Below are 22,649 nucleotides of genomic sequence, written 5' to 3' on the forward strand. Positions count from 1 at the left end.
TTAAATTTCTCGCACCAGGTTTTGTTCTGTCAAATACAATCACGCTAAAATATTAACTTCAATTTTTTTTAAGTAATACATTTAATTTGCTTTATGCGGTGGAGAAGGAAATTCGTACGAAGTTTGTATATTCGCGCATTTTTACTTCAGTCAAGATAGTTATTGCAGCATTTGAATTATCACTAAATTTACTTGTGGCAAAGGAGAAATAGACAATTTAAAAAGAAACCAATCTATCAACCCAAAGCTTCATCACGTACTACACTTTCCCATATGCAGGACCATTGTAATTGGAACCACAGGATATATACTATATACTATATATATAAGTTGTTGGAATAAGGAGCTCTAAAATTGAAGTACTTTCGTATACTGTATATAAAAATAGATAAAAAGAAAAAGATAAAGAGGGCCATACACTATAGGTTTATATAATGCGAGAGTAATACCGAAAAAATAGTGGTGCGGTCGGCCAGGGGAAATTAGGATGGAAAGGAGTGACATGACAGTAGGAAGAAAAGCTTCCGTAGTGGTAATTAGACCTTGAGAATGTAATTTCTCTCGTACCACCCCCTGCAGCGTGAATTTTGATTGTGGTGAGCCCAATGCGGCTAATTATCACCTTCCCATCTTTCCCATCTTTCCCATCCTTTTCCACCGTTCTCCTTCTTGTTTCTCCACAAACTTAGTCCCTCCCCTTTTTCCCAGCCATGACTCCCATTAAACAACACACCTCCTCTTGAGGTCGAAATTTTTATCGAAACGAAATTCTCCACCAGCAGACTAGCTTGTTTTAAGCTCCATTTTAAAATGCTCCTTACTATTGTATAACTATTGTTATCTAGAGAGCATTAGTATGCAAAATGTTATTATAGACTCTTCTTTCAGATTTCTGGCAGTATCCTCATCGCATTGGTGTTAAGGTAGAAATGCCATTCCCATAACCTCATGTACGGTAGTAAATTTGTCGTGATATTTTTGAGAACTGGAAAGAAAACGGACGCTATCTACGCATTATGAAAACCACAGTGTGTTCGGTATTATTGTTCGTTACGCGGATCGCACGTTTCGTTGGTTGAAGCATGACTCAACTAAATTTGATAGCGGTTGCTATACCTAGTTTTAACATGAAATAGGATGAGGCAAATTTTTCAGCGATGGGAAAACGGGGAAAACAAAACCATAAGTATATACTATATTGTTTGGTTGTATGTAAAATCGTTTAGGTCAAGAATAGACATTATAAATCAAACTTACCTGTTGACTTCGATAATTATCTCATTCATCCAAGAGATTGTCTTAAAATGTAACAATTTGGAAAATTTATAACTTTCGTGTATTGAAACGCGTTTGCTTGATTCAGAAGGATCAAAACGAGTCAAGTTGACGCAATGAGTTTTCAGCGGGCTTGAAGAGCAAAAAACCGTTTTTTTTTTCCATGCGTGTGCCATAGGAGGAATGCTTCACCTCAACCAACGACGGCATAATTGAAAACGAAAATATGCCATCAGACATAATTTTATTGATAGCTTTTCCGTGAAATAGCGCTCTAAATTAAGTTTCTGATTCAGATGTCCCGTCGTAATGCCAGCATGAATGATGTTGGAGAAAATCGGAGAAAAGCCGTTTAACCGCATAGTCTTTGACCTCATAAATGTAATGGTCGGTTCATCTCCCATTGATGGATAACGTACGCAACCAATGAAGGAATGCCAAGAGGAAGAAGTCATACTGAGAAAAAGGACATTCCGTACGTTCCAAACATTTTCAGAAACTTGATGGGAGACAGCAGAGCACAGAATAACCTGAATTTCTTTCCTCTCAAATGGGACTGTCTTTCATGATGCTGTTTAACATGTCTAACGCATTTCTCTATAACGTGCGACTGCGACTCCACTTGAGTTAACAGCCTCGATTTGACTTTTTCCAATTGCAAAACGCGTCGTTTATTATTAATTCAAGTCTGTGTCTTGTTACATTGGTACAGTTAATTTTAAATTTGGGGAAACTATGTTACTACAAAGAAAAGCCTTTAATAGAATCCAAACCCCAAAAAGTTGACCAATGATTAAATTCTTCTCACTCATTTTAATCATATCTCTTAGTGTAGTAGTTCTATAGTAGAACGAGTGCAACGAAAAGTTTCACAGACGTGTCTACAAGAAATATATAGAACCATATCTCAAATTGTTCAGAAACTGTGGCCCATTGGTTAACCGCAAGCCGTGGGAATGGGAAGGAAAATGGAAAAATTGAACCAACCTGATGTTTTTTTGTTTTTGTTTTTTTTGTTCTTCTTCTTTCCTTACCTCTACGATTGCCCCTGTAACAAATGGTCAGGAATATAAGTGGAAGACGCAATTGTTGGAGAAAAAAAAATGAGCTTCTATTGGTCTGCTGGTGAAACGCTAGGAAAAAAAAGGGACGAATGTAGGTAGTTAATTGGAAGCGGAGCTATCGCCACAGTTGAGAGCTGCACAGGTGTTCCTTGACCAAAGCGGTGTTGCTGGCGTTATGGAGCCCCTCTCTCTATAGGCTATAGAGCCAAAAATTCATCGGGAAGGATCTTTTTTGACAAGACTTAATATGGCTGAACTGCTGCCCGCTGCTGCTGCCTTCCTCCTTTCTTTTTAATTTTATATCCACAGCAGCAGCAGCAGCCAGCAGCAGCGTTGGAGAAGGAGAAGGTATTTTACCTCTGCTCAGATTCTCACGATGCTCCTTTCAAATAAACTTTGGCAAAGTTATGTACGGATTGAATAAGGATAGAGTCAGATTATCTGGGCCTGTCTCTCCTCCGCCGTGGAAGATCCCCCGTTGGCTTCTGGAATAGACTCGTCGCGGGGGGTTTCCCCCAAAGTAGGAATTATAACGCAGGCCTCCAGTGTATACATATACTGGTCGTTTCATTCAAATTTCGGTGAAAGCTCGTTGAGAAAAACAACAGCATTCCGGCAACAGCCCCAACAAACAATCCTAGCTCTTCTCTTTCGACGACAAAAAGTTCAATTGTGAATTTCTCGAATCAAACAATCAAATCAAAACCAATACAAAACTATACGCAGAAAATAATGGCAAGGGAAAGACGCTTTGCCTCCAATGGTTAAATGATATTAGATTTATATGTAGAAAAATATACTATGATGAGAAATTGAAGAAAACTGGCCGAAGGAGGGAAAAGGCTGGCCGGTAGCTCGTGGCTGCTAAATGCCACTGCGGCGGCAGCTTAAATAACTATAAAGATTCTGAGCGCGGAATAGGAAGGAATGGTATTTCTGTAATTAAGTTAGTTGAGTACCTGCCATCACTGAGATTCTACCTGCTCCTTGAAATCAACCCAAAGGGTGGAAAAAAGCAGCAGTGGAAAAGAAAAAAGAAAAAAGAAAAGAGAAAAGAATGATGGCTGCTGATGTTGCGTGGTTGGTTGGGAAGATGCTGAGTTGAGTGAACACATTCATTTCCATCGGATTAATCGAAAGTCTAAGAAGGCCTACTGCTCTTCCTCTATCTGAGAGAACTTGTCGGGAGAAAGAAGCCGGACTTTAAAATGATTCATCGGCGGGAAATACAAAAGGTTTCGAACGGGGTGCCCCGGTGTGCCGTAGGGTCGATAGTAAAAAAATAAAAAAAGAGACTCCAAGATGGGAGAAAAACGGTAGGGGAAGAGGAGGAGGAGGAAGGGAAGACGTGAGAAGAGACTGGGGAGATTTAGAAAATCATCGCATGGTTATAAAGTCGCGATCTTGGAGAAATCCCAAAAAAAGAACTATGATAAAAGTCTGGCTGGGGTTTTTATTTTTCTTGTGCATGCTGAAACCCCCGCCGTGAACGCGATGGAAACGCGGGCAGGAGGGCCACAGCACAAAATGGCACCCTCCGTGGAATCCCCCATGCCCATAGTATCTATTTCGGATATGTATACACATTTTATGGATTTATTGCCTAACCTGATTGCTTTACATATTTTTCAAACAAAAAATAAATTTCTCGATTTCTGTTTTTTTGTTTTTTTTTTATCTAAAGGGTTTAAATTTAAATTTGAGCTTTCCTCCCAAATTATCCTAAAAGATAATTTTTTTATGTTATTTTTTTTTTTTTTTTTTTACAAAACACGAGAAACAGAGGGAAGATATTGATTTTTAATGATTAAAATCTCCGTTATAGACTAAAAAATATCTCTTCTGAAAGTGCGGTAGAGCAAGTAGGTTTTTTTCGACATATCCTTTCTGCCGGAATATTCCGAAACCATCAATTTGATGTCCAAATGCCTAGTTCGTTTGCTGCCAGCAGACTAATCCCATGGAAGAAGAAAAATCCTCCACAGCCCACCTCCTATATACAACAAAAAGAAAAGAAAAAACCATTAGCGGTGTCTTCTTTTGTATCGCCTAGACTTCAGCCACGCTCTTTGTTCAATTTTCTGAAAGAATAACGAAAGCCAAAGATTTCTTTTGATGTTGTTGTTTTATTTAGAACAATACTTCTGTATTCAACCTGGCACTCTTTATTTGGTTGGTTATCATACAGTATTACACATAGCGCATCATGTCAAACACAGGTTGGAACACGGAACCGTAAACTTTGAACAGATCGATGACAAGATTGCAGATGATTGCAGTTCGATAGGAAGTTAAGAAGAATTCTGTGGTTAAAAGGAAAAACAACTTTTCTCACGCAGACTATTACTCGGGATTTTCACATCGTCAATAAGCGCGTGATCAGTTCAGGTAATACGCATCAGAATGTAATACAGAAGTTTGGAGCAGCCATCGGCTAGCATCCGTGCGTCGCAATCTCTGATTTAGATGGATCTTGATGGAGACCAATGGAAATAAAAATTTATTTCTTAAGGACAGCACGGAGCATTTACTGTAACGAGGAATGAGAGCGAAAAATATGTCAAATAAAAAAATTCTTTTCAATAGACTCTTCAATTAAAAATCAAAATTACAAAAGACTCTGCAGCAACGGCATTATTGCAATGTTTTCCGTGCGTGATGAATATCGGCTGGTTCCCTAGAACAAATCCACCAAAACCAGCCAACGTGTGAATTATTTTAATTCGATACATTTCGACGCATTTCGATTACTGTTACAAGGCTTTGAAATAAAAAACAAAACAAAAGAAAATAGTACAACTGGCCATCTAAATATATTGGCGGCCAAGTCAACAGCTTTTATAGTCAGTATCAACTTGGATGTATTCGATCGATAAATTCCTTTGACAACAACTTTGACATTCAACGATAAAAGCGACATCATAAAGAAACGAAAGAAACAGGCTGCGGAAAATGTTGGACGAATAATTATGGTCTTATTATGACGGTCGGTATTGAGTCAAACATATAGACTGCTGCATATATATATACCGTAGCACATATAGAGAGTAGACTCTACTAGCATCCATCGATGGTCTATATAGGCGGAACGGTTGCCTTAGTTTCTCAGTGAGGGGTTGTCACAAGCAGACGCCGAACCGGTTGATAAGACTATTCAATGGAGACCCATACACGTTCCTCCATACACACACACACACACACACACACACACACACAACACACACACAGAGAGAGAGAGAGAGAGAGAGAGAGCACAGTGAGCACACGTAGTGAATGTCTGTAAAAGGACGGGGCTTTTCAATAGGGAAAAAGCAGCATTTTGGGGTGGGGGTGCAGTTGGGGCAGGGGTGCGCTGGATAAGGGACAAGAAGACAAGGGCGAAAAAGAGAGCGGGTTCGGGGGAACCCTCTCCGACTGAGACTCGAGTGGAGTCAGAATTGCTTGTGATGTCTATTTAAAAGGATGGACGAAATAGGAGACGCGCGATAGATAAAAAAAACGTTTGGTCCACGTCCCGGCAGTAGATTTCAATGAATAACAGAACAGAACTTGTCTTCGCCGGCTGGTTGTTGTGCGCCACGCCTTCCCCGTCACGCCCCCTTCTCATTCAGTGGCACACAGTCGACGTCGGAGAGCGTGGAAACCTTCTCACGATTTCAATACATCAACCGGGCGACTGACTTTTTAGATCAACACTGTTAGCGACATGCACGGCCCCTAGCTCTCGCCCAGTTTCACTATAGCCCTCGCCTCCCGACTCGCTTCATCCACAATCCGACAGAGCCAAATATTGTCGGACGTTGGGAAATCTCTTCACACGACACGCCTCTTCGATTTGTTGTGAATAAAAACATTTCGCTGATAGGGTTTCATTATATCAACTCGCTAATAGAAACGTGGGAAACCCGAAGAGCTGACGTGAATGATAGAAAGAAGAATACCAGAAATTCGGTTGCTAATGCAGAGTCGCGCAGCATTTACTTCTATAATTGCTGTTTGAACTTTGAATTAGAAATGTGCCAGTATAGGTTTTGTAAAAGCATTGCATATAAATCAACTTCTATTACCCTATGTTTTAGAACATTCAAAAATAACGGCTACCAAATTTTTTACTAAAGCCCCAGTTTCAAAATAATATATCTCTTCAACTAGCTGGACGAGTTGGAAATCGTTGGAAATAAAGTCAAGATCTAATCATTTATTATAACCATTCAGATATTGTATTGGGAATAGGCCCATTTATTTTATTTCTGACCTTTTCCACAAAGGCAGGGAAAAAGATGATTTCAAAAAAGACTCTTGGTCGTCCCCGAGCAAGTCAGCTGTGTATAGCGAAGACGTAGAGAATGTCTGTAGTCTCTGGAAATGTTTAAAATAATGAAAGCGTCATTGTTATCAATTTCTCTTTCTCGTGAAAGATTTCTTGAATTAAGAAACATTTAATGATCTGTTCATGACGCAGCGCGATCACTATTTTGTTATTTTCCCCCTATCTCGTCTGATTCTCTTTGGCCTTTTTTACCCTCGACTCTCGGCTTATTTCCAAACTTGCCCAGATGGCAAGTTCTGGAATATGAAAATCATCGGACTGCTCTGCTAGCTCCGAATCCAGACTGCATTCCTTCCCTGTCATCGAGATAGACGATCCCCATTATAACCGTCATCCAGTTAGATTTTTTTTTCTGCCCTCAATGGAAATAAGCAGAGCTAGCTCTCACTAACAAGCGCTTAATTGATAGTTCAGCTTTTTAGAATTCAAAATTTCTTTTTCTCCGTTTGACCTCTTGCAACCAATGTCATAGGCTACTCTCGAAACTATTAAAATCAAAATGAGAGAAAGTCAAAATGAGAAAACCTGTGAAAATGTCTAAATGGTAAATGCCATAACACAGAGAGTAGGCCTACCGGTTCAAAGGACATTAGAGGAAACGTAGAGCAAAGCTCTGTGATTGTTCCAGGATTGTTCTTGCCACCTTAGCCAAGCATATAGTCTTATATTGCTGCTGATGTATGTGGAAGAGCAAGAGCTGGCACACAGAAAATGACTTTGGAGGCATCAAATAGCAAAAAAGACTTGTAGATGTATACATGTGACTGATGGTGGTACATACCAAATTTGAAAGAAAAGGGAGACATTCCAGTCAAGTTTTATATGGAAGGGCAACAATGTTTTACTGCGCGGAAGAAGCGATGACCTGGGTCTGTGTGAGGTTGATGAAGTCTACATCTTCCAGGGGAAACAAAAAAAAGAAAAAGAAAAGAATGGAAGGCAGAAAAAAGGAACGAAGGGGAGAAAAAGGTTGGAGAAAAAAGGACAATCGCCTGCTGTGGAAGAGTTCGTAAACAAAGACTATATCTGTAAATCAGTTAGTTCCACTTGTGACTTGTAAGCAGAAGTGCATGACTCCGAAATTCCCCTTTCTGTTCTTCGTATATAGCTCTTATTCTTGGGAACACTTTTTTTTTTTTTTCAATATGGGAATCATCGAGCAATATGGAAGTGTAATAGACCATCATAATTTTTATATTTTTTTATCGAAGATTGTTCCGAACCTTCAAAGCTACAAAAATAACTGTTTTTTTTTTCTTTTAGAAATTCAAACTCATTTTACAAATGAAAAAGATGATTTTTAATTTTGATTTTAGTTTGTATTTGAAAGCACATTTATAGGGACCATGTACTTTTCTCCGGTGAGAACAGGCCCTGAATGTTTCACCTTTTCTTATTTAGGTTTTGTTTTTGCGTAATGACACACAATATAATGGAGTCGAAGGTCAAACGTTGAAGTGAATGAAGAGAAACAATAAAAGTATATTTTATTGCCGTACGTCTTAGGTTTGAAAGGGGTATATAGTAGTAGAAGAAATAGGTAGAAGAATGTGCTGCTGCTGTGGGGTGGGTTAAGAAGGAAAACCTCTAGAAAAAGAGAAACAGGTCAAATGTGTCAGTAACATGACGGGTGATCCGCAGTCGCACTATCTTGGCCACAAGATAAGATCTACAAGATCGCCGATCGCTTTCTTTATTATTATTATTTTTTTTTCTTTTCCTTTTCTACCTTTCTTTTTTTTTTCTTTCTTTCTTTTCTTTATTCTTCTCTGTATCCTATTCTCTTATTTTTCTTTTTTCTGTTTCCCGCTATTAGAATCCTCAGTTTTGGGATTTGTGGTACTAGAAGAAAGTTTGACAGTCTGAGTATAATTAATGAAGGAATATATAATGAGTTTGTTGTTGAATTGCACGCAAGATTTGAATAAATGAAAACGTTCCCATTGACTTCTTGTCAAAGCCTTTAGAAATTTTTCTTTTAGTCTGTGATGCAGTGGGCGTGAGTAGCTATTCCGTCTTGGCATAGTCTAATTGGAATAATTTTTTAAAAAATTTAACGGAACGAATATTAATATATATTGCACAAGGAGTAGATTCATTTTCCCGTAATAAACAGATAGTTGCCATTTTAAAAATTAAAAATGTTGTCGACTTCTTTTTATTAGAGTTTTTCAAGAAAATTTTCAGAAGAGGAAGCCACTTCTGAGTTGTTTATACATAAATAAGGCAATCGTTTACTCAAAAGTTTCGTCTTATGGCGCATCCCGCTGCTTGTAGTAACGTGTACCTAAACCAACAGTCTAAATCCCGTGTATATACCTAAGCCCAACTATATAAACGAAATAAGTACACACATTTCAGTTCAGACCATTGACGTAGACTAAGAACCGGAAAATCTTCCCAGTGCCACTCACCACAGGGCTACAGTATCATTTGGATGCTATTGCCCATGCCATTTTATCCATTTTGACATACTTTTATGAAGTCATTGCACTAAATTAGCCAACACGGACTATACCGGCGACTATTTCGATTTAAAATATTTGTTACGAATGAAAGAAATCGTCTTATAAGATTTAAAAAAAAAAATGAAGAATTTGTTATACGCAGTGTAGCTAATCAAACAATTATTTGCTACATACGAACATTTTTCCCGCTTAGGCCTTGTTCTCGAAAGGTATATACGTGTATCTACTTGGAATCGTCGATGAATCTTTTTTGACGTGTATAACCAAAAAGCGCTTTTAAAAGAAGAAATGGGAGTTTTTCTGACCATTGATGATGCATAATCTATGAGGAAAAAAAAAGAAAAAAAGAAAAAAAGAAAAAAAGGAGCGTGCGAGCGCGCGCTCCACACTCAACCGGCATTCCTGAGATTCCTGCCGACCCGCTAGAAATCTGGATGCATCTCTAAAAAGGACGAAACATTTTTCAAGTCGGCCCTGCTGATATGTGCTGTTGGGCCCGTGTTATCACAGCAGCGGTTTACGGTTTAGCTGTTTTTCTTTTCAATTTTCTCCCCCCCCCCCCCACCCCCCGAAAGACATCTCTCAAAAGAATTATTAGGCCTCCTACCATATGCATCAACCTTTGAGAAATATACCAAATGATTATGATGAATGTCGAGGTCGTATCAATGCTGACAACTGGCAACTTTTATCGTGAACCGAGTCTGATGAATCTCAACTTTGGAATCCGTACAAATCAACTTTCCTCTTTTGATTGCGAGACAATCAAAGATCTTTCAAGAAATACGAATAATAAGACATTTTTTCTTTTTTTTTTTACGGAATTAGATAGACTGACGTAACTTACTACGTTCGGTGTGAATGATTGCAAGTCTCCCAGACTAGCGTCATATTTTCGTGGCGATAAGCAACGCAGCAAACGGCGAAAGAGACAAACTGGAGACAAGATACGCCTCGGCTAACTCGTCGAGAAACTATTTACAGTTTAGATGTTGTGCGGGTCTTGAAGATGATTGAAATTGTCTGATAAGACAAATGACCTGTAAGGGACGTGAAAAATAAACACGAGTCCGTAAATAGATGATGGGCGACTGTATCTCGAGCGATCTACAGCCTCTACACAAGGCTGCAGCAGTGTGTTAAAGTATCCTTTGAGTCGGAACTCGGAAGAGATATCTACCAGAAATGAATAGTTCACATTCTTGCGGCGCATTCCACAGCTCATCGTCAGGATCAGATTGGGTGGTTCTCTCGCATCTTGCGCTGCTGCTGACCACAGGTAAACACACTCGTCGACTCTATATGACGACGCACTGACTTCCAGCTCATCCTTATTCCTTAGCCTTCTTCTTCTTCTTCTTCTTCCACGCACGGCGTATATACATCCGCAGTAACTGGAATTCTCTCCACAGCACACACGGCGCCTGTGAATGTATACAATAAACTTACAGTATGACATGGAGGAGACGGCCGTCGCGTGCTGTGACAGTTTTGTATTTCACTTACGATAGCATCAAAAGGTATTTGTTTCCTGGCCATGACATAACCGACCCTCTTTCGGAGAAAATAAAAAATCTGATGTTTTTTAAAACAAACCAAATGTTTACGATCCTTCCATCCGATCTAGGCGCGCTGATTGTGGCTTGTAGCCACTAAGTGTAGCTGTCGCGTTTAACCAGCTGATCAAAATTCATTTCGTCTGTCTCGTCGCTCTGTAAAGCGCTGTAAAGGCACAACATTCCACGCATTCCGTACGAAAATAAGAAAAACAACAACAACAAAACCGAGTCAAACGGAACATTTTTTTTAATAGAACAACTGTAATACTTTCTTGTAAGAGTAGATCTGCAAGTTTTTTTTTCGGACATAAACACTCAACGAACTAGCGATAGCAGGTAGTATACACAGACTTTTTCAAAAATTTACACACAGGCGTTTGCATATGGGCACGGCTGTACAGACGGATCAATCGATATTTCGTAAAAATCAAAAATCAAATTAAAAAAATCTAAAAAAATTGCGGATACTGAATCGAATGAAACAATAATAAGTAGTCACGTATCAAAGGGAGAAAACAAAATGTTCTTCTGAAAAGAAAGAAAAAAAAAGATGAAAAGCCACAAGTTGGGAGTCTGAAGGTAATAAGTGAGAGAATTAAAGAACTGAATCAAGTGCAGCCTTTTGAGGATTGAATGGGGGTGAAGGTGGTGGTGGTGGTGATTGGTGGTTGCGGCGGCTCTAATCAACTTGCGGCATCAAACTGATGATACATTTTCGTGTGTTTGTCTTTAAATAATCGTTGCAGATGTTGACAGGTTTCGTCTAGAGTCAAAGAGATAAGGGCCCACGTCAAAAGAATCGAATCATATTTCTGTAGTAGAGCACCCGGATCGAAATTCAAAAAAACAAAAAAAGAGAGGCGGGAGTGTGTGCGTGTGTGTGTGTCAAGGCCTGATTGGACAATCGATTTTTCAAGACGGAGAGAATGTTGAGCGAGCGCTAAGTGACTTGATGGGTTGTTGTTTGAGCGGTCAGTAAGCCACTGTTGAAGGTGCTGGGTGGTGTAAGTGGGTCACTGGTCCGATGGGCGAGTGCTCGGTGGACGGCGGGGTAGGCATGCCGGCCGCACTTTGGCAAATGTACCACTCGGACAAGTTGGTCGAGTGGTTGATGGGCAACGAGCCCAGCAGACTGTTGTTGCCCGAGTGGCCGAGGCCGGTGTGTCCCTGGACGTGGGAGCCGGTCGACGACGGGGTGGGCGTCGGCGAAGGCGAGCTGGAAGGCGACGAGTCGCTGTCGCTGTCGTTGTCCGGATTGTCCGAGTCGTAGCTGGACCCGTTGGGCGGCGTGCTCTTGCCGTGCACCTTCATGTGCTTGCGCAGCGACGACGGGTGCGTGTACGACTTGTCGCAGCCGCGCACTTTGCAGTTGTACGGCTTATCCGACGTGTGCACGTGCGAGTGCTTCTTCCGGTCGGAGCTGTTGGCGAACCGCCGGTCGCAGCCGTCGAATTCGCATTTGAACGGCTTCTCGCCTATTAAAACACAACATCAAATCAAATCAAATCAAATGATTAGTTTTTTGTTTTTGTTTTTTTTCTTTTCTTTTTAAGAAGAATATAATTCAGTAACTCTATTTGAGCCGTAAGAGCTGATGACAGAATAAGGTTGGATCAAAGGGAGAAATATAAAGTGGGGAGAGAGGCACGTTAGTTTGGCAGCTGAGAATGACAGGATGCCTATTAAAAGTCGTTTCTTCTATTTGGTGGACCAACGGGCACGGCAAGTAGATTCCCATTCGCCGTTCGATCGATTCCCCCTCCTTCCCTATGGTTTAATACGACAATCCACCCCCCCCCCCAACCTTTTGATGGGTAGCAGAGCCTACACCCAAAAGAGTTTTCTCATGCCGACGCCAAGAGCCCAAGACACGTATATGAACATTGAACAACAAGCGCCTCTCTTGTTTTGGCTAGGCAACTTCACTTTGGGTTGCGTGTTCTGCATCCGAAACGGTTCCAATGATGGGAAAAGCTACAAGAAGCGATAAGACAAGCAATCCAACCCCAACAGATATACAGATAGATATTATACATTTGTAACTTGGATGTTTGAGGGAGGGAGGGGGGGAGGTGTTTTGTTTCAGAATAACGACTTCTCGCCACCTGATTTGTCATAACTTCTCAACAACAACGAAAAAAGAGGTATCCAATTATTTCGTTGCATGTCAAGCTAAACGAAAAAGAAAAACAAAAAAGAATAGCCAAGTGTTGGCCTCTTTTCCCCATTCTAGTTACAATATCCTTTCTGTCAACCGCTGATGGTCGTGATGGAGCACGCCAAATGTTGAACTTTGTATCCTCGCAGTAGATTTCAGCTGCAGTATGTAGCAGCTACGCAGCTATGTACTTTTGAATGCATCGTATCCAGCAATATTTCTGGCTGTTCTCCGCTGGGTAAACAAGATCCCGCCAGTTGTGTTTATACGCCACGAACAAGGACATGTGAAGCAAGGCGATCCAGCTGCTGTCTCACCTCTTGTCATCTCGTTATATAAAGAAAAGACTCGCCGAAGAAAGCAGCCCAGCACAGAATACACACACATTTACGTACACATGTACACACTCCAGTAGTATAGGAGGGCCGGGATACATCTAAAAACAATATTTACGCCGACTCTTTAACCGCCACGTGCCAAAGTCAAAATATTTGGCTCGTCGTGCTTGACAGACACGAAAGATCTCGGCTTCGACACAAGCCTAACCTCATTTACCCAGGATTACGACACAGAGAACGTTAACTCTAAAACAACGGGGTGAAAACATGAAAACAAAGATTCTCGATTTTCACAGTCTGCGCAGTGTCACAAACTCGCAGCCAATTTATAAGATCGAACGTTTATTAGATGCGCGAATTTTTCCTTAGGCCTGCTATTATTAGGCCCCTTTAAAAAGAAATGAACTTGACTGAAATTCAGAGAAAATCAATTAAGAGCTTTTTTTTTTGCTATATGCACAAAACGTTGCTGCTACGAAGTGGCACAGCACAAGACCCCTTTTTTTTCTTTTTGGATAATGATGGATGCTATTCCTTTTTCTTTCTTTCTTTCTTTTTTTTATTGTATACAGCCCACGCAGCTCTTTGACTAAGCTGAACCTAACGACTAACGAGTATACAGTTGAAAAATCATTTAACAGGTACGAGGAAAATGTCCGAAACACTATACAATGGGTGAACAAGTGAAAGAATATCTATCTCTTCTTGTGTTTTATGTGAATTCGATTTTTGACATTAGGAGGATCTCCCCCATAGTATAGGTGGCACCTATATTTATTTCCAGCAGAGGTCTGTTTCACTCGACGGAAATCGGAGTTGATGGAATGGGAGAAGAAGAATAAATGGGACACTTTTAGATGTCGTTCTACACTCCAATAGTCATCAAGTCGTATGCAAGGTCAACAATCTATACAGCGAGAAGCATGCGGCCAACGTTTTCTAAATCCGCGTACATGGGGGAATCAATTGAGTGCCGTAATTGCGTAGCGCATACCAAGATTTACCTGCCAAAGACAAAGTTAGACTTCCCAAGAGGAGGAGAAAGATTCAGGTCTCTCTGAATGGCATCCATTTTTCCTTTTTCTTTTCTTTTTTTGGGATCATGTGAAACAAAAGGGTTTCTTGTTTTTTTTTTTCTTTAATTTTCTAGCCCCCCTCTAAACTTTAGGTTTCCCTATGCATTCGTTAGGCAACTAATGATCTGCTTTTGCTTGGCAACGAATTCAACAGAGAGAGATCCCCCCAAGTTTTCCGTGCAACCGAAATTTCTCATCTCAAATTCGATTGTCTTTGCAATTTTTGTCTACTACTAAATAATCCCGACGGTATATTTCAGCTGCAAAAAATAGAATTTCTTTTTAGTTTCGGTTGGGCTTAGTATTTAGACCGTAAATCCTACTTCTTTAGCTCCGCGGAAATGGGGGGGGGGGGATGTAGGGTTCGATTCAAAACGGTCAAGAATTCCATTTGAACGCCAAAGTCCAGTTTTGGTCTTGGTCACAAAAGTGCCACGTCAATCAAACAATGGCAAGTTGCACAACTCATTAAACCGTTGTCAGATGAATGCGGATGCCTAATCCAAAATCAAACAAAGTGTCCGTCTTGTTTTTCTCGAGATTGACAGCAAACCAAAAGAAAATCAAAAAGAGTGAAAGGGAGAGGGGGGGGGGGATCTGTCGGACACTCAAGAATTTCTATCCCCGACCCCACCGTCCTAGATAGTCGAGCCAAAGGGAACCTCGCTGCTGCGGGCCTACACATGACATTCTCAAGCCAAGCCAAGCCAGCAAGAAAAGCGAAGAAATAAGCGAAGAAATAAGCGAAGAAATAAGGAAAGAGAGTGTGTAAGTACAGCAATGTCAGGTGAAACAAGGTTTGTTATTTGTTTCTCCTCTCGATCTTGGATGCTTGGATCTTTTACCTGTGTGCGTCCGTTTGTGGATTTTGAGGTTTTCGCTCCTGGCGAACACTTTGCCGCATCCGGGAAAGGGGCACGGAAAGGGTTTCTCGCCCGTGTGGACTCGAATGTGATTCACTAGTTTGTACTTGGCTTTGAAGGGGCGGCCGTTGCGGCAGCAGCCCTGCCAGAAGCAGGCGTGATTGGTGCACTCGGGCCCGCCGACATGTTCCACTGTGATGTGCGTCACGATTTCGTGCATCGAATTGAACAACTTGTTGCACGTCTTCTTGGGGCTGGGCTGCTCGGCGTCGATCCACATGCACGACAGCTCCTGCTTGATCGGCGGCCGCATGTAGCGGAAGAAGGCACCCGAGCCGGCGTGAGCGTGGGCCGCCGCCTGGGCCGCCGCCTGGGCCGCCTGGTGAGCGTGGTGGGCCGCGTGGTGGTGGGCCATGGGCGTCATCGACGCCATCGGGTTGCTGATGGCCGTGTGGAACTGGTTGGCCGCCGCCGCCGCCGCCGTCATGCCCGACACGCTGTGGAACTGCTCGCGCGAGTACATTTCCATGGGCAGCCGCATCTGCTGGTGGTTCATGGCCTGCTGGACGGCCTGGTGGTGGTGGTGGTGATGGTGGTGGTCGCCGGCCACTAGGCCCGGGAACAGGACGTGGTGGGGGCCGGCGTGGTGGGAGACGTTGCCGGCAGCGGCCGCCGCTGCTGCCGCGTGCTCGGCCGCCAGAGCCGCCGCCGCCGAAGGACCCGGGAACATGTGCGAGTGGTGGTGCTGGCCCGAGTGGGCGTCCAGCGTCGACATGGCGTCGCGTCGCAGGAGGAAATCGCGGGCGGCGTAGGAGCCGACGTGCGGCGGCCCGTGCGGATGGTGAGAGACCGGATAGGCCGACTGGGCAAAGTGCTGGCCCTGGTCGCCGGCCGACATGGTCGTGTGCGTGTGCGAGCCGGACTGGGCCAGCTTGAGGCCCATGTGGCCGCCGTCCATTGCGAAGGGGTTCAGCATGGCCGAGGAATTGGACGAACTGGCCGACGACACGGAAGAAGACGCAGCCGATGAGCTCGTCAAAGTGCTGGTCGACGTCGAAGTGTCTGCGGACGTCACTGACGACGACGACAACACTCCGCTGTTGTTGCTGTTGTTATTGTTGTTATTGTTGCTGTTGCTGTTGTTGGATTGATCAGCACCGGCACTGCTGCTCAATTGCGAATGAACGGGCACTGAACTGAAGTTGAAACTGGTCACGCCGTTAAAGTTCTGGTGGTGGTGGTGGTGGTGCGGATGGTGAACAACGGGGTGATGGTGATGATGTCCGACCAAGAAGCTTTGGTTCCGCTTGTGGAAACCGTGATCCATCACAGAGGCGCTCAGGGCAGCAGTCATGCTCGCGCTAGGACACCCAACACTCGAATAATGCCTTTCTCAGCAGGACTCACCCTCTTGTTGGTCTAGTCTGTCTTTCAACCAGCGCTGCTGGGCACCTCTCCAGCAAACTTCTTCTTTGGCCTTCTCTCTATTCCACTCTATCCTGCCTTCTACTACTCTACTAGCCTGCCGGCTAGCCTTCTATATCCAACCCTCTTTTACCTTGCCATTCGCTGGATCGGACCCACTTCACGACTCAGACCTTTCCTATTGGTCGCTCCTCCACCCTCGGCCATTGCCAGCTCTTGTTCGCTGCCAATCGCCTCCGGTCGGCCCCGCCCACTTGAACGATCAAACTGGTGGGAGCCAGCTTTGGCACCCGCACTTGGCACCTCCTCGCATTGTCAGTTGTCCAATGGGCATTGTTTCTTGGCTTTTTGTTCGCCCCTCTGTTGTTGTTTCAATCCCTCCTGTTTGTAGGCTTTGTCAGATTGATCGCGTAAATTTCTCTTTCGTCCATATGCGGTCGCTATTTGATTGCCGCGTTTCATCGAATTTCCTTTCTTTGAAGCCTTTTTATGTTTTTTATCGCTTTAACTAACACAATGCCCGGTATTTTTACATAGACAGAAATTATACTACGTTTCACGATGATACGGGAAGTCGAATCTCGAATCGTTAAAACCCATCAAACATTTCTTCGCTCCGCTCGCTGCTAACTAAACAGGAACTAACGAAATACGCAATCTGTTAGTCCATTTTTTTCCGTTGGTCAAGTTTCCTTATTTTAAAAACCAAATGTCAAATTTTTTAAAACTTTCATCAACAAGGTGCCTTCGTATTTAGCAAAACTGCCGAGTTAGGTTGATGCAATTCTTTTTAATTTACAGAAAAAAGAAAAAAAATGGGGTTGCATTGTGCATAGCGGTTGCTGAGGCTATTATATAGAGAGTCAGTCGTCGCTTATGTCCGCAGCTCTTTTGTTGCTTTAAGCGGACCACATGCAGCAGATCGCTGTTGTAGTACGTCTCTCACTTGTGGATCACAACTACACAATGTGATTCCTACCGTGCAAACGCTGCGTGGTTGCTGGCAGCACCCAAGGCTTCGGGTCAGAATTTTCCTTTCCTTTTCCCGTCCACTGCTGAGCTCACCTGCTTTGATGCATTCATTATCACGGTAGAATCATCTTTCACCACATGTTGTTTTTTTATGAAGAAATAACGCAACTAATAGCTAGTACTTGTATAGTTACACCCGACACAGCATTATACTATCCCCTTTCTTCTGTTAAATCTGCATGACTGCATCTATGTCGACGGCAAAGTGAGGAATAAAACGAAAAAAAGTGTCAGATTTTCAGCTTTCCACATGCTACAATTAATCTCCCTGTTTAGCATTATAAAGAGAGAACTGTAATGCGCATGTAAGATCTGTATATGTTAACATTCAGATTGATTTGGCTGTAGCCTACTCATTCCAGTTGTGTAAGGTCATTCACTGGCTCTCTAAATTAGCAGGTGAAAATACTACACCATATGTAGTACACCGACCGTAATAATGTTAACACTCGAGTTGTATAATTGTATATAGATGAAGATAACCTTGCTAATGCCTACATGGCACATTTCTTCTTGTAGCGTTTTGTTTTATGTTTAAGTTACGTATGAATACATTTATTATAAAAATTAAAAATCTGATCGTTTTCGGTAAAACGTTAAATTCAAACAAAAGTCAGATTGCAAATATACAATTAAAAGAATAATCTCTTCCGCATTTCGTTGTTTATAGCTGTAAAATATTCAGTTAATTTCATGGAAATATCTTTAAAAAAGCGGGGCGCAACTACAAAGCTGTGTTTTACCGTCAACATAAAGAGGCCCAGCCCGTGCTCCGGAGCAATTCATAGCTGCCCATAAACGCGTAACTTTCATGTAATACAGAATCAGCTTTTTTTTTTTTTTTTTTATTTGGCTTAATTTTCTACACGAAACCTTTTCCAAGCGGGTTAAGCGTCATTATATTACATACCCGAAAAGACGCGAAGCCGCACGCAGCATAATATATCCTGTTTGTATATAAATATCCTGAAAGTAAACTGCTGGTACCAGCATTTTCATCTAAAAAACAGGTGCGAAAAAATGCTGGGTATTCACGAAACTATTTTTTTTTCATGCGTTTATATTGAACATTTAATCTTGTATGTATATCTGGAACGCGCGTATAATAAAGATGTATTCACAATAAAATCGTGGCGCAAGTCGAATCAACATTTATACAGCAAGCGTCGATTGTATAATTTCCAATTTTCAATATCCCGAAACAATATTTCTGATCAGCCATCATTCGCTGAGACAAAGCTATATGGCGTTTCACCAATAATATAGAGAAAGATCATGAAGCATGCATAGTAATGTGATATTCTTAAGAGAAAAACCATGTATACATTAAATGCAATATTATAAATCAAATGAAGGAAGAAACACTGCAGGAGTCGAGATTTCTTGGGTTAGAGTTGACAGTGGGGGTCCGGACAAGAATGCGTCTTGGCTATTTGAAACAACGTGTATAGAAGCATAGGTCTTTTTTTCTTTTTCTTGTTTTTTTTTTTTTTTTTTTTTTTTTAAACAGGGGCTTTCTTGCCTTTTGCTGTGGATATGTAGAATGCTCCTTGTATAGTTTATATGCTGGTCTATACCTTTACTTTTTTTTTTAAATTCTTTTCGACTTCATGGCATCTTTTTTTTTTACTGCTATGCCCCGTGTCCCCCGCTGACTTGACTATATTTCCAATTTTTTTTTTTCTTTTTTTCTTTTTTAGTTTCCCGATGTCAGGCCACAACGAACACAGCAATAACTATCATCAACCAAACATTCTTTCAAGTGTGACATGGACATGAATGCACATCATTGTGAACCTGGTATATAACGCTGCTTAGGACACTTTCAAGAGTAAATTAATGATCAGCTTGATGCACAGTTTCTTTATTTTAGCGGGTACAGTGCGTGCATTGTACTTGGAGTGCTGGCATGAGCGTGTATCTTACAAACGGGTAATGATATTAAGCAATATGAACAATCAAAGTCCTTTAGATGTTCATCAAAACAGGCTGAATTATCTGTCTGTATTGGGGAGGAATCTTTAGATTAATATCTCAAGGAATAGAAGCGAATAAATGATTTTAAAATATATCTATCTTTTGCATGAGTAAAATTTTTTTTCCAGAATTCTAAATATTGAACAGAATTCAAGTGAACTTGTTATTATTGTTTAAATAATATCGCATTTAATTTGTCTCTACATTTAAATTTTGTAAGAGAATATAGTAATTCTTTTGATAATTTTTATTTTATTTTACCACAGTCGCTAAAGAGAAATGAAAATTTTCCTTTCTATTTTAAGAATGTTCTACCGTACTCGAGTTTGAATTTACGCGCCACAGAACGAGTGCGACACTTCATGTACTAACGATCTTGAAGTGCTACACGGAGATTCACGAATAGATTTATGAAAAATTCAGTGATTAGAACCTGGGAATTTTCAATAATATTTTTGATACGAAAGACTGCATATTGCTCGTTCCTTATTCCTGCCTGGTAGTTAAAATTAAACCAAAAAACAAAAAGAAAATTTTGATTTAACAACGGGAAAACAAGTTTGCGAATACGTTCTCGATCACTGGTCTCTAAATGATGAGATACGTGAGAAGAGTTGCGAGACTTATGACAGTCGTTCTGCATGAGCACCATTTCTTCCCAAAGCTTGTCAACTGATTGGAAAATACACAAATGCTCTGCAGTGTAATGCTTTTTTTTTCAAGAAAATTCACTCCGAGTTGCAGTGATCAGTTCAGGCGAAAGAACAAAACGGGTCATTTGCGTCCGTATTGCAATTATATGCGAATTACTATAGAAAAAATCGCCTCAGAGAAAAATAGTAGAATGGAGAATCACCAAAAGATATCGGATCGTGGCCATCATCTGAATCCGGATTTGATATTGTAAACATATAACATATGCTGTATTCCATAAATTTTTATTTATTCTATTATTATGCGTATTCGTAACAGTAATGGTTGGAGTGGGTCTTCGTGAAGACCACCTGGAGAGGCGGGATAGAAGTAGACCTCCCACAGTGATTGGGTCCATACCTCATTCCCCATTGGCCAATAGCACAAAGAGCTGCTCTGAGGTGCCTCCAAATGTGCCCTGCTGTGGGACAATGGAACATAAAATCCACAGCAATCATATATAAAGAATAGAGAGGAAAAGGGGTAGAAAAATAAATTTGAAATATACAGAATAGACTTCAGGCTAAGAAATGTATTTCAGGTTATCCTGTTGCGTCTATTTCATTTTACGTAGAGAGAGGCAAGGGTAAATGTACTGTATAGAGGAAACACAATCAACGTTCGAGTTTTTTTATTCGTTATTTGATATTGCACTGATAAATAATAGCTGCAAGTAATATTGGAACCTACTGTGACTCACCCTTTTATTAATTTATTTACTGGTATTAACAGAGGGAACGGTCAAGAAGATTTTGAAAAGTTTATTTTCCTGAGTTTTAACTAACACTTTACTATGGTTAAGATTTCCAAGGAGAAATCTGCATTGGAGCCGTATTTTTATATTTAAGTGTAAATCCAGTGTAAATCTAATTCTTATTTAGAAAATTCGAATCAAATTGGAATTTGAAACTGCGTCTTAATATTTTATACTTAATAATTTCTGTGAATATTAAAATGCAAATTTTAATATTTTAAATAGTGTCTAAAAATAGCGTTGATGAAAATGAAAACGAAGTAACAAAGGGATCATTCGGAGTCATTTATGATCAAAGTTGTGTTGCCGTGCTACGTCTGTTGCCCAATAACGTTACTTCTATCCCATTGCGCAATTGCACCACTTGCTCAGTCTGGGTTTTTCTCAGTATGGTCATGCCATTGTTTAAGTATTCGGTACTAGCACTATATAATTATTTACATTTAGCAACATACAAAATTCGTAATTTTTTTTATTTTCTTATTTTTGCTGACTATACCATTGTGATACATTTTTCAAAGCCAGTGTCCGTGTCCTTCTAAATCATAGTGTGAGAAGTATAAGACCATTTGGTATACGTCATACAGCATGACATCAGCCATGTCATTGATACTTATGTCGCGGAGGATGCTGGCTGCCGGAGGGCGGTTAGAGTTCATCAGCACGTAACGTTTAGTGACGAAATCCTCCTGAAATGAAATTGACAAGCCAACATGTTAGCGCTCACAAAATAGCAACCTAAATTGGACGTGTACATACGTTTTTACGCTCGAAATAGCCCACTATATTTGAAGACCCCCAACTGCTTAACATTTGGGCTCAACGCTTTTGCTGTTTCAGTTGTAAACCTTAGACGAGTAACCCTCCGTTTTACATGTCGGTCTTGTCCTCTTATTACCCTTTCATTTAGTCCGATCTGGTAATCAATAAATTCACATTTTTTAAATGGTCTACCGGTACTACTATGGTTTGCTATGAAAATTTCCACAATTACGCCATGGTTTTGAAAGCGGAGGATTATAATCGAACTAAGTATAGGCCTATACTCTTCAAATGTTATATCCCATCGACTGACCTTTTTTTTCCCCCAGCGGTTCAAAAAATATCAAACGTGAGCATTGTGCAGTATACAGCAATAGATTTCTGAGTGTCAATAGAATAAAAATTTAAGTTTAACGACAAAATTTGGTCTACAGGGAATCCTCAACACGAATTTGTGATCAAATCATATGTTGACAAATTAGGAGTCACATCACATCGGAACACGTCCGGAGAAATTTTGTTTCGGGGTGCCCGGAAGTTCTTCAGTTGGTCATTTTGCAGTGTAGAAATGAAGAGCGACTGTAGGGAACAGATGTTACCAGTCTACAACTTCCTTTCTGCGCTCTTCCTCTTGCTGGCCTCCCTCCCTCCCTCCCTCTTGTAAACTGGTGAAATTGCCGTACAAGTCTAATAGTGTTAAAAAGATGAAGGGAAATTTGAAACGACAGGGAGGTTCCGGCTCATGCAGCACTATCATTATAAGATGCGCCTTCGCCTGTCACGTGAGAGAGCAAAACGGTTCATGAACATAGAATCGAATTTCTCACAGACGAGTGTTTGTCTGTTTGACGAAATCTAAACACATCAGCTATACC

The 22,649-nt window shown here is 41.1% G+C and overlaps 1 protein-coding gene across 1 annotated transcript; it reads right to left on the minus strand.

Moving 5' to 3' along the window:
- Window positions 1-10,925: 10,925 nt before the first annotated feature.
- LOC124348398 (zinc finger protein ZIC 1-like) lies at window positions 10,926-16,603 on the minus strand. The gene is made up of 2 exons (XM_046798600.1): window positions 15,114-16,603; window positions 10,926-12,171 (listed from the first exon to the last, which is right to left on the minus strand). Exons 1-2 carry the CDS (start codon window positions 16,483-16,485, stop codon window positions 11,669-11,671), a joined length of 1,875 nt encoding a protein of 624 aa, XP_046654556.1. The 5' UTR covers window positions 16,486-16,603; the 3' UTR covers window positions 10,926-11,668.
- Between the last annotated feature and the right edge of the window lie 6,046 nt (window positions 16,604-22,649).

This window comes from Daphnia pulicaria, chromosome 7 (genome assembly GCF_021234035.1).
Source record: "Daphnia pulicaria isolate SC F1-1A chromosome 7, SC_F0-13Bv2, whole genome shotgun sequence".
Taxonomy (NCBI): Eukaryota; Metazoa; Arthropoda; class Branchiopoda; order Diplostraca; family Daphniidae; genus Daphnia; species Daphnia pulicaria.

Coding starts and splice junctions, on each gene's coding strand:
- LOC124348398 (XM_046798600.1), bottom strand. CDS start 16,485: ATGACTGCTGCCCTGAGCGCCTCTGTGATGGATCACGGTTTCCACAAG. Junction 12,172..15,113: donor CCACAAACGGACGCACACAG/GTAAAAGATCCA, acceptor GTGTTTTAATAG/GCGAGAAGCCGTTCAAATGC.